The following is a 16,754-nucleotide window of genomic DNA, read 5'->3' on the forward strand; positions in this document are numbered from 1 at the left end:
TCACTGTGGGTAATGGGGGCCAGGGGAGGCATTAAGCGACGGTCCAGTATTAGGAAATTTGGGCAGGCTGACTTTATGGTACAACATGGTTCTATTATTCTGATAAATGGATTCTGAAATTCCAGAACACAGTGTGAACCACATTTGAATACGAATGCAGAAACACCTTCAAAAATCTCCAATAAAAATTTTAATTACCTCTGCCTTTGCTTCCCTCTTCTTGAATACAACTGAAGTAACACTCTTAAATTGGAACAATAATTATATCTCCCTTGAATATAATAAAAATTATTAAATATTTTTATTATAGGTATATTTTATTATATAAATATATATATACATATATATATATTTGTATCTATTACATAAATAACTGCAGACTCAGATATTAGCATTCAGAACAAAACTCCAGTAGGAGAGGAATCATTCCTTATGTTTCCCTGTGCAGAGCCAGTGTTCTGTTTCTCCACAGTGTTTGGGCTTTTGTAAAACAGAAAGCTGGCCCCATTAGGTTATAGGAAGAGTCTACAGGATCTGGGGAGAAAACCTAAATATCTTGCAACTTTTTGCCTTTGAAGAACTGGGAAAGCAGTTCTTGATAGAGGGAGATAAATACAACCCTTCTGTATAGTTGAGGTGAACAAAGCTCTCCTTGATACTGAATGTTTTTATTTTGCCTGAAAGTGAACTCTTCATTGATGGAAGGGGTTCTTCTATTTGATCCATCAAGATTACCAAGCCAGGTGTCCCCATCCCCAGCTGAAGTACAGCATCATGAAATTATGATTGAAGTTTATAGAAACCAATTCATGAAGTGGCAAGAGATTACAAATACTGCATTTCCCTCTCTTGGTTACTGGGCATTAAGTTGCAATAGCATTGAGGAATTCTGAAAAAACACCTATAAGTTATTTAAATGACATTCTTCAACTTTTCCCCTGGATTCATGGCTAAACAGTTTTGACTAGTTCATAAATTAGGACAATGTTATTGTTTTGTAATAAGATAATTTACTGAAAATATTTTTGCAGGATTGTGATTGTGTGGTTAGAATAAAGAGCAAAGCTCGCAGAGGAATCAGTGATTTGTAATCCCAACCCTGGTAGGCACAGGTGTGTGAGTTTAATAGAGTAATTTATTTTTTCTGATAACATTTGTCCAATCTCCTTTGAGGGACTTTTGTGAGAATAAAATGAGTAGAATTATGTGAAAGCAATTTAAAATATAAAAGCACTAAGAATAACTAAATGTAGTTGCTGAACATCCTTAAGGCATCTTAGTAGAACAAATGGAAGTAAACGTTGCGGGTGTTTTTGTTTGATTTTACAGGCAACGAGGGAAACTCTTAGTCGCCACTGCACTACCCTTGGTGATGCTCTTCGAAAAGAGAATGATTTTGCTCTTATAATTGATGGGAAAACCCTCAAGTACGCCTTAACTTTTGGAGTAAGACAGTATTTCCTGGACTTAGCTTTGTCGTGCAAAGCTGTAATTTGCTGCAGGTAAGCTCTCCTTAATATTGTCAGATTTCACTAAACAGCACCTCGATCCTAAGTTCTTGATTTGTAAACTTCCTTGAAGTTATTCTATCCAGAATTTGTCACTGTCAGGTTATTATTTCACTCACTCAAGACTCAAGGTTTACAACATGGAATACAATTTAGTAGCAGAGTTTTTTTTAGGTGAGTCCTACTGATCATGAGTAATTATTGTTCATAATTCAAATCAGCAGGTTTGTTGCCATCTCCTGTGTTCCAATTGGGTTATTTCCCTCATTTCCATCTAGGGTTTTTTCTGTAACAGTTCTGTTTTCTGCACATCAGTCTTGGCTCCTGCTTGGAGGACTTAACTTTAGGGAATGGCATGGAGGGAGGTGCTGAGTCATTTTCCTGAAGACTGTTTCTTGACTATACATTCCTCTTTCCTGTAATTTGTAATATTGCCCCATTTCCTAAATTAGAATCTGTTTTAAGTTATCCAGGCTTACTCCATAGAACTACATTTTTATAAACTATTTAGCTCTAACTCCATAGAACTACATTTTTATAAACTATTTAGCTCTAGTCCTCCCTGAACTTCTCGTCAAAGAATCTTCCCTGTATCTTTGTCGAAATTGTTCACACTAGGTCTTCCTAAAATTTCAAGTGTGTTCATGACTCTGCCCACTGTCTTCACTGTGAAACCTAAGGATTTTCCTCTTTGCTGTCAACTTACTAAGGGTCTTACCAGCTGGTAACATCTCCAGCAGCTTTCTCCCTCCCCAGGGAGATGAAATCTTAGCAGGGCTTCTGAAGAATTTCCCAGAATTTATTCTTTTAACATTATTGTTAAAATTTTTTTATTTGCTTTTATTATTATCTTAAAAAATATATTTACTACTCAAAGAATATTATGCTTTTTGAACCCTTTTTGTCTGGGCTTATTCACTTAAATATCCTGTATATAATTTGTCTCCACGTTTATAAGCCGTTCCTTGTAGGTATTTCCTAAATTTCCATTGGAACATACTTTGTGAAATATAATTTAAACCAAACTTAATAATTACCTTTTATAAAGCATCATTTCAACCTATAAAATTGTATACTCAGAATTAAAAATTGCTTATTCCAGGAACCGTATTATTTTAGTCATTTATTTTTCTTCACTGTAGTATGTATTAATAAACGTTACTATAGAGCTCTTGGAGAGCCTATTGTACACACATTTTTTTTTAAAGATTTTATTTATTTTACAGAGAGAACACAAGCAGAGGGAGCTGCAGAGGGAGAGGGAGAAGCAGGCTCCCCACTGAGCAGGGAGCCCGACGCGGGGCTCGATCCCAGGACCCTGGGATCGTGACCTGAGCCGAAGGCAGACGCTTAACCGACTGAGCCACCCAGGCGCCCCTGTACAACATATTTAATATCAGTAATAATCAGGCTCTCTGCTTAATCATGAAAAAAGAATTGGAAATTATCTTGATGATCTCATTTGCATTTTGATATCATCAATATGCTTTTTTAAAATCTGCTTTTCCAGGGACTTTTCTTGATTCCTTGCTAATCTCTTGACCAAGTCTTAGGAATGTTCAACTCTGACACACTTCCATTAGGATAATTGTGTGCCAGATCTGGTTGTTTAGTCACTTTCACTAATGGGATCACAAAGATCAACAAAAGCTTGCTCAAAAGCACAGTAAGTGCTGGGAGGGGTGGCTCCTGTTTCAAAACCAAATGGAATCCAGAGCTACTTAGATACAGTGATCTGTCCCCTGAGTCAGCACCTGCGCGGGACCTACTGCGTGCTGGGCAGAGATGCTGCACATACAAGGGTGAGCGCGACTTCCTGCCTGCTGTCCTTCATGTCTCCTTTTCTTTTTTTCCTTTTAAGTAGAATCACAGTTACTTTGAAAGATGTGGGAGGCCGATTTTCATAATGCAGTAACTGCAGCTGAGCCTCATTCTCAGAGCATTGCCTAACACAGTACCTCCCACCATTCTTCAAAAAGTGGAACCACAAAATTAAACAATAGCAGAGGGAGAGAAGAAGTAGAAAGCGATGTCAAGGGAGAAAAAATATGTTGTGCGCTTGTGAAATTCCCTCCCGAGATCCTTGTTCTGGACGCTCACAAGTCACATGGACCTCGGGGCTCCTCCAGGCCCGGGCCCCTGGGAGGGAGTCGCACTCTGCCATGCACGTGCAGCCCAGCTCGGAAACTGAGCTTATAAAGATGTGTGTGGCCCCTTCCTCCCTCTGTCCGGTTTTATGTGTGTTCGAGGACCCGAAGGTCCCTATGCCGACACCGGGCTTTATTTAGAGATTTTAGGGTTTGGTGGTGGTGGTGGTGTTTTTTAAGTAAAGTATCTTTCCTCAGCTTTTTTCCTCTACCTTCATACTCTCTCTTTTCTCATAAGGACTGTGGTCCAGCTTCCGGGCTGGTGTTGAGAACTCCTCTAAGCCCATAATTACATCAGTACCACTTGCCGGGGTTATGTCTGTGCACCTCCTTGGCCCGGCGCCTCTTGGCATTTAAACTCCTGGCACAGACCATTTTCTTGTCATTTAGCTTACTGACCTTGAAGTATAATTTCCATGGTAATGCTGCTGTCACTGGTGAGGAATAGGTGGGCAATTCTGTGTATCTTTCTTTACCATTAAATGCAATTGTCGCTCCAGGCTCCTCAGAGGATTACCATCTTCCCAGCCCCAGGAAATTCTCTATTTTATACTCCAGTAGATCAGACACTCCAGATAAATACTGAATACTACTTCAAACTACGGTGCTGTTTCACACCTTTGTTTGTGTTCAGCCTGGCTTTCTGGGTATGCCCTTCAAACCACTGTCCGATCTTTTGTCCGTCCTCACACGAACATAATTCTGAGTCTGCTCTCTGCTGCAGGCTTCTCTTTGCCACAGCAGAGTGGGAGCCGGAGGGGCAAGCCTTCCCGTCACGGGTAACGAGGCTCTCCATAATAGTTCCATCTTCAGGATCCCGGCAGCCACTTTGGTCCCAGACATGATCAGCATAAAGGGCGGAAGGCAGTTTTCAGTGTTTGCCTAACTGACACCATCAGAGAGATGAGCCTCTTCCCTCCAGAGCCCACAGCTGAATTGAAAGAAACAGTTGTTCTCTCCATAGTCACTACGTCTCTTCCCACCGCTTTCTGAAGGGACTATTCAGACACAGAAATAATCCCCTTGTTCCAAAATTATTCAGGGCTTTGGAGTCTGGTTTTGGTTTACAAAAGGAAGGTTTCATGTTATACCTCAAGTAATTTTTTTTTTAAGGAGGTAAAACCCAACAAGTAAGATGAAATCTGTCTTGATCAGCCCCGCAAGTATATTTTTATAGATACCGTGCAGCTTCTGTTTTTTACCTCTGTGCCCGCTTACTGTACAGCCTGAGTAGTTTCATAGGAAATACACATCTAATGTCAGAGGAGTTTCTGATAAGTTTTACTGGTTATAAACATAATCTCCTTGTGGCCCTTCTTTTACCTTGCTCAGGTATACCAATTGTTATCATTGGTGTGATCAGATACTTTTGAAGAGCATGAAAGTTGTGGATCATTCCCCCCTCCAAAAAAAATACACATACACACCAATAGGTAAAACTGAATGCACCATTTTAGGGGCTTCACAGACCCCCTGAAACTCTTGGACAGGTAGGAGAGGGAAAAGCTTGCTCTAAGACTTGTGGAGATTTATGGGCACAGCTTAAATCAAGAACTGTTCTAGCAAGTGGCATTTTATCTGAGGATTCATGAAATTCTTGTTCAAATTTTTACCTCTCTGGCACTTTGGATACCGAATGGAATTTCTCTAGCTTTGGTTTTCATGGCCTATAAAATGAAGAGCTTGGCATACAGCAATGATTCAAATCCTCCACGGAGCCTGGATGTCTAAGCAGCTAAGAGTAGGGCTTCTCTGCCACGGAAAGGTGGGAGATCCATGCACACACGCACCCTTCCTTGGTAATTTCCTTCCAGCTTGAAAGTTTCTGGGCCAGAGGACCCCCTCCTAGGCCTTTCACTTTCTGGACAAACCCTACTTCTGTGGGCCACCCTCTGCTGGGAAGGGTCTGTCTACTGCTTGGATCAGGTTAATTTGGGGAAGCATCTGTTCTACCTCTTTTAATATTCCCTCCAGAAGAGGGTGGGAGTGTTGCAGTGGAATATTGCTGTGTGTTAAATAGCATGTGGTTTCTGAGATCCTCATCAGTTCACATAACCCAGCATTTCAAAGAATTTTACATTTTTTCTGTAGTTGTCAGTTTCGTTTAAACATATTTTGAAACTTATGTTCTGTGACAGTTGGTTGAAAATTGGCCTAGAGCCTCCAGCTTTTAGACTGTCTAGTAATCACCGTTCTCGTACATAATTTATGTACTCATGTCTTCTGAAAAGCAGAAGTTAAATTGAAGTAAGCATTTTTCCCTACTTGCAACATCTCTAATCAAAGTTTAACCCCCTTTTAGGCCATTTTCCCCATAGTGAATAAAAAAACACTTGACTTCGTGGAGTGTCGTCACTCAGGAGTGGCATTCCAGGCAAAACCTTTCACCTCGGTCTGATCAACGGGTCCTCCTCAAAGAGGTCTAAAGGGACACTTCGAATACTTTCTGTCATAGCATGAGTGCATTAAGTAAAGGGTCAAGACAGATCTACTTCTCGAATCTTGTGGGATTGTCTTAAACTTTAAGGATTTCTCTAAATAAATGTTCTACTTAAAGGGTAGTTATAAAGCACAAATGAAGCTCATAAATTCTCCACAGACATTCCTTTAAAGAAAAATGCTTGTGAACATCGTCGGATGCCAAGCAGATGTTTGGCTTTGAGAAGACATACAAACTGTTAATGAATGTCAACCCCATATTTGCTTCCAAGAAAACATGAGTAAATGTTGGAAATGTTGAGAGAATATTTCTTTCATACATGTATGGCTAAAAGAGGACACCCTGAGTAAATTTTATAATTTCATAAAATGGCCATATTTTGCTTTCACATAATATAATAAGCTGTTCAGCCCTGTCTCTGTCTCATTTGCTGCCCTCTCTCTACTGAATAATGTTAAAGGAGCGGTGAGGCCATGTTACAGCCTGTTAGCCACTTAGGATGTACACGTCCCCACCAGGGAAGTCCATATTTGACAGTAAAATTTAGATTGGTAAATCTAAACACTTGAGAATTCCACTGCAATTCAACATTATATAGTTTTAGATGTGATCAGTTTAGATAAACTGCCATCACCCAACACACACATACACACACACATACACACACACCAGTTAGAATTGCAGATCATATCATTCTAATAAAATAGAGTTAACCTGTACTGGAAAGTACATGAAGTATAAGCATGCAACTTAGTGAATTTTCATAAAGCGAATACACTCCTGTATCAAGTACCTGAGCATGACCAGCACCTCAGAAGCCCCCTCGTGCTCCCTTTAGCGTTATTATCCTCCCAAGAGTAACTGTTATCTTGATTTCCATGATCATGCCTCTTAAATGGTATCTTATTCATTTCAGTCTTTTTCTGTTTTCTATCTTGCTAACTTGGAATAAGTGTATATATCTTCCATAACTACGTTCAAATTCTTGATGATGCTTTTCTGTTCAGCAATTTTAAGTACAGACTCTGCAGCTTCCCAGCAAGGCCTCCCTAAAGCTTTACATAAATCAATAAGTCAGCACTCTAACGTATTCTTCAGTCAAAAACAAATCCACCTATGAGCGCCTGGGTGGCTCAGTTGGTTAAGCGACTGCCTTCGGCTCAGATCACAATCCTGGAGTCCCTGGATCGAGTCCCGCATGGGCCTCCTGCTCAGCAGGGAGTCTACTTCTCCCTCTGACCCTCTCCCGTCTCATGTGCTCTCTCTCTCATTCTCTCGCTCTCAAATAAATAAATAAAATCTTAAAAAAAAAAAAAAAAAAACAAATCTACCTAATAGATTACGTGCAGTTCTCCTTCAGTTCTATGGTGATAGAATAAAGGACTTCATTTTCCAGTTTGTTAAGGACATGATATATGTAACCTACAACATTTCTTCAATCTGTCTGTCTTCTGACCTGTGTGGAAAGGAAAGAAGAATTACTTTGGTGTAACTGGGTCTCCTTGAACCCATAAGATTTCTAGTGATTACCTTCTTTCTAATAAACCCATCTGAGCCATCCCATTTAGGGCAAGTTAAAGGCTTGGCATTTTAAGCCAGGCTAGAATTCTAAGAGTCAAGACCAGGTAGGATGTAAGCCATGACTGTTTAACAGCTGTAGGGCATGGAGTCAAGAGAAGGGAGAGACTGCATCCTAGGGGAAAATGATCTTGGAAAACAAAAGGCATATTACCAAGGGAACAGACACAGAGACAAGAAATGCATATAAAACAAGTTTTAAGTTAAGGCATGAAAGAGGAGGTGGTTCCAGATAGCATTTTCCAAGAGGAAGGGACTATTTCATGGAGCAAAGGTGGGTAAACTTTCTTTATAAAGGGCCAGATAGTAAATATTTTAGGCTTTCTGGGCTATCCGGTCTCTGTCATAGCTACTCAACTCTGCCATTATAGCATGAAAACAGCTCTAGACAAAATGTAAATGATGGGGGTGGCTGTGATCCATCATAGACCTTAAGACAGTCAGATTCCATCAGTTGTTCCCTTTATGTTTTGTTCTTTTTGAATTAGTAAGAACTTCCCACTCATAAAGATATTCTCAGACATTTCTTTTGTTAACTTCACAGCTTTCTGTTTTCCATATAGGTCTTTAATCCATGTGACAATTATTTTTGTATATCTTAGGAAGAAGGGATCTGATGTTACTCATTTCTACATAGCAAATTCTCCCAGTACCATTTTACTAAGCAATCTACCCTTTTCTCTCTGCTTGTGATACTGTATACTTTAGCACTCAGGCTCTGGGGCCAGACTTTCCAGAATCTAAGTCCAAGCCCTACCTCTTCTTGTTAGCTGAGCCGTGTGTTGTCTAACTTCTCCAGCTTTAGTTTCTTCATTCTTGAAACAGAGTTAAAAATAATTGCTTTTCGTCTGCCTTTGGCTCAGGTCATGATCCTGGAGTCCTGGGATCGAGCCCCGCATCGGGCTCCCTGCTCAGCAGGAAGCCTGCTTCTCCCTCTCCCTCTGCCACTCCCCCTGCTTGTGTTCCCTCTCTCACTGTGTCTCTCTCTGTCAAAGAAATAAAATCTTTAAAAATAAAAATAAAATAAAAATAATTGCTCTTAATTGGACTCTTCAGAATTTCTTTTAAAGGATTTCTGTCTTACATTTCTCAGCTTATACATTTGTATTTTATCATTCATTTTGCTGATTTCAACAGTTTACAAATAAATGGTTGGATAAACAGAAAAAAATAATTGCTCTTACAGAGTTGTGAGGAATAAATGGGTTAATATGTGTATTCAGTGCATTGGTAGCTATTATTAAAAATTATGTTACTCTTAGAAATCTATCAAATTTTCTTTTATATGGCCTAATTGAATATTTCTGGTGAGAAATCATACATAAAGATTCTCTCTGACATCATGGCTTTTCCTATGGCCTGAATTCTATTTTGTCTTATATTAATAATGCTAACCTGGCTTTCCTTTGTTTTGTATGTGCCTTGTCTTTTTCTTTTTCCTAAACCCTTATGTTCAATACTGTCTCTAAATCCACACTGCTTAGGGTTGAATCCTGGCTTCACCACTTACTTGCTCTTTTGCCTTAAGTTATATAATTTTTCTGTGCCTCAATGTCTTCATTTGCAAAATGACAATAATAGTAACCTATCTCTTCTAGGGTTCTTCTGAGAATTGAATGAATTAAAACAAGTAGAGAGCTTAAAACATAGTGAGCAAATAAGTGTTCTATTAGTTCTTATTTTAAAGTATGTCTCTTAGACAACATATATTGGTGGATCTTTTTGTTTTAATCTAATCTGAGAATCTCAGTCAGTGAATTTAACCCATTTATATTTATTATAATTATTACTATGTTGGCCTCATTTCTTTGATCTTATTTTGAGTTTTTAATTTATTTATGCTTTTTTGTTTCTTCTCCTACCTTCCACTGTCTAAATCAGATTATATTCTACTGGTTTGCAAGCTTTGCAATCTATATTCTATGTCTGGTTATTTCTAAGGTTTTGATAACCATATTTTTGCTTAATGTCTGTATGTATCAGTATGTCTTTCTTTCCCTGCCCCCCTCCATAAGGAGACAAGAACTGAAGATTTTAAAGTAATTTTGTGTATGCATCCAGTTCAGTCAGATCTTATTTCTTTTGTAAGTAATCTGCTTTTTCTCTCTAGAAACCTTTAGAAATTTTTCTTAATCTTAATTTAACCATAATGTGTCTAGGAGTAAGTACCTTTTTCTTATATTTCTTCTTGGGACTGTGCAATCCTTTTTAATAGAAGAACATGTTTTTCTTCAATTCTAGAAAATTATTCTGTTTCATTCTGTCCCTCTTTATTCTCTTATTAGAACTCCCATTATGAATAGACTCCTATATTTTTCCATTTCTTTTCATTTTTCTTACAATCTTTCATTTTCATTTAATTTCCTAATTAAATGAAACATTTAATTGAGACAGTTTTTTTAATTTGAACTTCCAGGCCCTATTATTACTATTCAGTTTACTATTGGCTTTTTTATTGTAGCAGTTATATTTTTATATTACTTATTTTCAGTTCTTCATTATAACTGCTTGTTCTGGTTTCATGTTTTCAGTATCTTCCCAAATCTTGCCAAGGTTTTTTTGTTTGTTTGTTTTATTGTATCTTTGAAAAATTCTTGTTGTATCTGTTTTTACTAACTCTACTTTCTTATAAGTCATTGTAATTTCTTTTGTACTCACGATCTTCTCTTGTTTTCCCTGGGAGATATTTTTCCTTATTTTCCCTAATGGCAGTAAAGTCCTTTGGGAGAAAGGTGACAGCTACATCCGAACTTGAGGTAGAGTTGGAGACAGGGCTCAGTCTGAGCTTCACGAATCCCTGTTTTCCCCTTGTTCTTTTGCCCAGTATTGCTCTTGTTAGAGGCAGCCAAGTTTTGGTGGAATTACCTAGGTAAGGTAACATTGAAGGCTTTGTTAACACACCCATGTCATTGTTACCTGTCACTGCCTGGCTCCATGGCCTGAGGTTGACTAGAAAGCTCTAACTTTCCTGTTTCTAGATATGAAGTGGGAATTTTCCTGGGGTCTTATTTTTAGGGCACTGGGGATACTCCTGAAATTGGGGAAGTCTTTCAAGGATGTTATTTGGGGGAGTCTGAGTTTCCACAAGCTCCATGCCTACATCAAAGTTTTCAGTTACAGTGAGAGAGGAGCCCCTTTGCTCCACCTAGCCCACTCTCACCTCCCTGACACTGGTCAGCCTGGGCTCACACAAGGCACCACTGGGAGTGAACAGTACAGCTGAAAAGCTTTCCCTGCCTGTGTGTTTATCTATGGCCCCTGGCACACCACTCTTTCCTTCTACACCATTTACCTTCTGACAGGTATCCACTACTTCATGTTTCCCCCAAAGGTTTCTCATAGATTTTTACTAAGCGTGACCCTCAAATTTACCACACTTCTTTAGCTCCTGGCATCTTCAGGATTTTATTTCCATTTCTGTCAGTAGCCAGCACTACCACTCGTTTCATCTTCCACTAGGTATTTGTAAGAGGAGAGAGAAGTCTTTGGTGAAACCCATCCACATAGGAGAGAATTCCCAGGAGGGAGAGAGGGATGAAAGGAAAGGCAAGCTGGTTTCCTTACAGCCTAAGGAAGTTCCAGTCCTTCCTCACCCAGAGTCACAAGAAAAGGGAAGAGAGTCAGTGCCCATGTGGGCACCAAGAATGGAAAGAGATGGAGGCCATAGCTCTTACCACTCTAAGAGCAAGGTCACAAAAGAGCAGAGCTAGAAAGGGGAAGCACTCTAGGCCTTCTTAAGTAGACATGCTTGCCAGGTGGGAGCGCACCATTCCTGTAGGCAAGGCTCCCTAGACAGAGAAATGTAGCTGGACCTTGTGCCATGCAGGAGAGATTTCTGTCTCTCTCTGCCACTTATGTCTCCTTGGAGCAAGAGTCCATAGAGAGACCACTGTCCTATATATAGGCTCATAATATCAACTCCTGGTACAGTAGTTCAATAAAAGTTCTTAAATTAATAACTTTTAGGGGCAGAAGGAAGATCCTAAGATCTTGTACTTTCTTCTCCTTTCTCCTCTTTATATTCTTCCATAGAAATTTCATCACGTACTAAAGGATCACTTGATGAGTGAGTAAATGGCCTGAATGCACATCCCCAGCTCTGCATTTTTTTCTAAGCTTAGTTCTGACTCTTCATTCAGTATACTTAATGATGCTGCTAGGATATCCCACTGCTCTCTCAACTTCCGAGGGTCTAGAACTTCCCTGAGAATTTTCCTATATAAACCTTCCTGCCTTTTCTATTAACGTTTAGACCATTATTTTCTCTGTCACTCACATTTGAAACCTCCGGGTCATCTCTGATCCCACTTTCACTCAAAACCCCTTACTGACCCCATGTGTCCTTTCTTTTCATTTTCTTTTCAATTCAGATACATATATAGAGATAGGAATAGGTATCTACCTTTATAAAAAAAGATACATTTTGGTGGGCAATCCAAATTAATATATTTTTTAAAGATTTTATTTATTTGAGAGAGAGAGAGAGTGAGCATGAGCAGGGGGAGAGGGAGAAGCAGACTCCCCACTGAGCAAGGAGCCTGATGCGGGACTCGATCCCAGGACCCTGAGATCATGACCCGAGCTGAAGGCAGCTGCTTAAGGACTGAGCCACCCAGGCACCCCCTTATAGCAAGGAAAATTTTTTTAAATGGTTGCTGTAAAAACAATAGATCTTTTCAACTGATTTCAGCTTGACTAACCTGAGTCCCCTTGAACCACATTCCCCTCCCTAAGACATGCTGTTGGGGCCCACAGCACATCACCCCCAGAGCTGGAAGAACACTTTTCATGAGTTGACTTGGTGCTTGCTTACTAAGCATCAGTCAAAATTGTTGCTAGGAAAACTAGGTATAACGCTCTAGGGAGACTATTTGAGTTGTTTTAAAAAATTGCTTTTAATCTAGAGTGTAAAAAAACAATAAACTGAGGTGGAGGCATCATTATATTCTGATTTCCACTTGAATGGAACCAACCATGGATTGCGCCTCATGAGTGAGACTTCTGCCACAAAAAAATATGCAGAATCTCAAAAAGCTGACCCCTGTGCAAAGTAGGTTCTTTGCTCTATAGCACAAGTTTGTATGTTTATGAGGTAAATGTTTTCTGTATGTATATTTTACTTTTTATGAATCCCCACTTAAATCAGACATCTTTTTTTAAGCAACCAACTGCTATGTCAAACACATCACATACGAAGGCTTCCGCAGTCTCTTGAATCTTCTTCCAAGCCCATTGTCTGCTGTTAGCTTATTGATGCTCCTGCTAGTAACAGTTGCAGTGTAACCTTGGGGAGGCCTCCCACTGTAGCATCACCTTTAAAACACACACACACACACACACACACACACACACACACACATGCATTGTTCTTGCCAAGGGGATTAATAGTCCGTTTTTAACACCTGAGTTAACCACACTCACAAAGTTGGTGGAAGTCCTCAGCCAATTTTAATTTGGGGGCATTGAAAATTGTAGTGTCAGGCAGAGAAAATAGTGGTTGGTTGTAATAGCCACGAAGAAAGAAAACAGAGTTGAGTCCAGCTCTTTTCTGATGTTGCTTTAAATCACTGCTATTAATTAACTCACCGTGCAGAGATTTCTCCTTTATTACACATTCAGTCGATGAAAAAAAAAAATACCACTGTTTTCTAGCTCCATCAATCCCATGGTGTGACTTCACAATTATGTACATTGTGAGCCTGTTCAATTGTGAAGGGAATTTGATGAATGTTTTCAAATGCTTCTCTCTTTTCATGTCCATTTCCCATTTGCTGTTTAGATCATTTCTTGGTGAGCATTCTCTTTTGACATTTACTAAATGTCACCTCTAGTCCATGTCTAAAACATTGGCCTAGAGCCAGCAGGCTTACCAATTTATATTAGCCTGGTAAGAAAAATTAAATAAAATGTGAAAATGAAAGGAAAATTGCTTCAAAGAAAAATGGGGGCCAACCGTGAAAAAGCCCATAATGGCTGCTACTCACACCCATTCGCTTGCTGTGTTCACAGTTGGGTCATTTTGTGCTGTTGCCAGATTCTGAAAGGAAATCCAAAGAAAGAATTAAACATAATTCTTTCTTTTTTTTTTTTTTTAAGATTTTATTTATTTATTTGAGAGAGAATGAGATAGAGAGAGAGCATGAGAGGGGGGAGGGTCAGAGGGAGAAGCAGACTCCCTGCCAAGCAGGGAGCCTGACATGGGACTCGATCCCGGGACTCCAGGATCGTGACCTGAGCCGAAGGCAGTCGCTTAACCAACTGAGCCACCCAGGCGCCCTAAACATAATTCTTTCATATAGCAACCATTTATTGAGTACCTATTCTGGATCAGCACCAGCAATACAAAGATGAGGAGACTGGTTCACTCTGCAAGTAACTCACAGTCTCATGTAATGATTCTCAAACTTGAAATGAAAACCGGGCTGCCCTGATGGAAGGCTTTCAGAAGGGCAGAAAGGCCTCCTAAAGCTACCTATCTGTGCTAGGAATTATTCCTAAGGAAATAATCAGGAAAATTGCAAGATGTCGTTTTTCAGAGTAATGGTCTCCATTCTTATGTAGAGTAATAAATGACTTACCAGATGTTCCAACAGATATGTATTAGACACCTATTCCACTTCATCTTGATAAAGAATTAAATGAGTTATTTTTCTTGACCACTAATATGGTGTGTGTTAGTTGTTTCTTCATGTTTAATTACTGTTTTCATAGTTCACTGACTCAGTTCACTGTTTAGTTTTCCTCTTTTAATTGGCAGTAATTGTGGATGATATAGTGATGACGCTGATGCGTATTGTCTTTGAACCCTTCCCTCATTGTCATGGGGTTTATTTCTTGAGTGGCTTTTAAAAGTCTGTGGTACACTGATCCGAAGTTAATACCAAATATGATTTTAGTACAGATGCTGATGTTCTCTGTTCCTGATCCACGTCTGTATAAAAGGTTGCTTGAGGGCGCCTGGGTGGCTCAGTTGGTTAAGCGACTGCCTTCGGCTCAGGTCATGATCCTGGAGTCCAGGGATCGAGTCCCACATCGGGCTCCCTGCTCAGCAGGGAGTCTGCTTCTCCCTCTGACCCTCCTCCCTCTCGTGCTACCTCTCATTCTCTCTCTCGCAAATTAAAAAAAAAAAAAAAAAAGCTTGCTTGATTCCACTTGGCCGTTAGTAACTTTGGAAGAAAATGGAGGCACATGGACTATGTAATCAGGCATTTGGAGTTTATTTTGGTTGATTCATCATGGTATTTGAGCACAGGTCGAGAGGTTAGCCAATTCCCTACTGTTAATTTGAGTTCTAAGTTGTTTTAAATGTATATCTAGTAAATTATCTAACAACTGCTTCCAGAGGCTCAAAACTTTTATCTTCCAGGTACAGTATAGGATTTAATTCGTATAGTATTTAAACTACCATTCTGACCTTTTTCATTCACAAGTGAAGAATCTGAAATTTCGATGTTATTTGTTAGGAAGTAATGGAATTTCTAAGCTCCAGTGTTATTTCTTTAACAAAGTAATGCAACCATTCTGGTAAAATAGCATTTAACAGGGCATTGTGGCTTCTACCTATCACCTAGAGGTTTGCGTCTTAGACTTGACTTTTTCCTTAAAGCGGCAGCCAGGTTAATAAAGACCTGAGCGTTTGCAAACCTAAGACTTTTCCATAATGGTATTTCACAGAACTCTTCTTTTGGATCTTCTGCTGCTTTTCTCCTTCAAGACAATGACATTTCAAAATTCCTTTTTTTTTTTCCAGAAAGCACAGGTAATTGATAATTTGTTCTATTTAAGGGTTTCTCCTCTTCAAAAATCTGAAGTTGTTGAGATGGTTAAGAAACAAGTCAAAGTCATAACGCTGGCAATCGGTGATGGAGCCAACGACGTCAGCATGATACAGACAGCACATGTTGGTGTTGGTATAAGTGGCAATGAAGGCCTTCAGGCAGCCAATTCTTCCGATTACTCCATAGCCCAGGTAAAGCAGCATTTCTGCAGAACACAGCATGAGTACTCAGCTGACAGTAGGAAGAGAAAAACACTAATTCTTTTCTACTTTTATTTTAGTTCAAGTACTTGAAGAATTTATTGATGGTGCATGGTGCCTGGAACTATAACAGAGTCTCCAAGTGCATTTTGTACTGCTTCTACAAGAATATAGTCCTCTATATTATTGAGGTAATCGCAGGTTAAGCTTAAAATCCTTGTCAAGTGCATATATATTTAAAGAAAAGTTCTCATTGTTCTAGTGAATCCTTCATTTGCCCACTTTTTATAACTTCCAAACATGTTGAAGTCTGTTGGCCATAGAGAATGATGAATGTTTAAATTTTCTGGCTAAAAATGTTACATTGTTTTGGTAAGTTATGTTGAATTAGAATTAATGAAGTAATGTTTTCAGTTTTTAAGAGACTACAGACTGGGGCACCTGAGTGGCTCAGTTGGTTAAGTGTCTACCTTCAGCTCAGGTCATGATCCCGGGGTCTTGGGATCAAGCCCAGAGTCCGGCTCCCTGCTCAGCGGGGAGCCTGCTTCTCCCTCTGCCCCTCCCCGAAGTTGTGCTCTCTCTCTCTCTTTCTCTCTCTCTCTGTCAAATAAGTAAATAAAAGGTTTTATTAATTTGAAAGAGAGAGAAAGCATGAGCATGGGGGGAGAGGGAGAAACAGGCTCTCTGCTGAGCAGGGACCGCCCCCCCAAGGTGGGGTTCGATCCCGGGACTCTGGGATCATGACCTGAGCCAAAGATAGATGCCTAACCGGCTGAGCCACCCAGGCACCCAATAAATAAAATCTTTAAAAAAAAAAAAAAGAGCACAAACTTCATAGCCTTTTTTATAAAGCTCAAGATCATACTAGAGAAAGCAGTACACTGTTTAAGGATACACGCATGGTGGGCGCCTGGGTGGCTCAGTTGGTTAAGCGACTGCCTTCGGCTCAGGTCATGATCCTGGAGTCCCTGGATCGAGTCCCGCATCGGGCTCCCTGCTCGGCAGGGAGTCTGCTTCTCCCTCTGACCCTCCCCCCTCTCATGTACTCGCTCTCTCTCATTCTCTCGCTCTCAAATAAATAAATAAAACTTTAAAAAAAAAAA

General features: G+C 39.7%; 1 protein-coding gene across 1 annotated transcript in view; it reads left to right on the forward strand.

The window, feature by feature from the left end:
- Window positions 1-16,754, forward strand: part of ATP8A1 (ATPase phospholipid transporting 8A1) — a 185,698-nt gene that overhangs the window by 118,595 nt on the left and 50,349 nt on the right. Inside the window, exons 26-28 of the mRNA XM_081813165.1 lie at window positions 1,330-1,502; window positions 15,459-15,642; window positions 15,732-15,842. Of these exons, the coding sequence (XP_081669291.1) occupies window positions 1,330-1,502; window positions 15,459-15,642; window positions 15,732-15,842 (468 nt within the window). The remainder of the gene's footprint in view (window positions 1-1,329; window positions 1,503-15,458; window positions 15,643-15,731; window positions 15,843-16,754) is intronic.

This window comes from Leptonychotes weddellii, chromosome 2, assembly GCF_054177405.1.
Source record: "Leptonychotes weddellii isolate Sample4059 chromosome 2, ASM5417740v2, whole genome shotgun sequence".
NCBI classification, from domain to species: domain Eukaryota; kingdom Metazoa; phylum Chordata; class Mammalia; order Carnivora; family Phocidae; genus Leptonychotes; species Leptonychotes weddellii.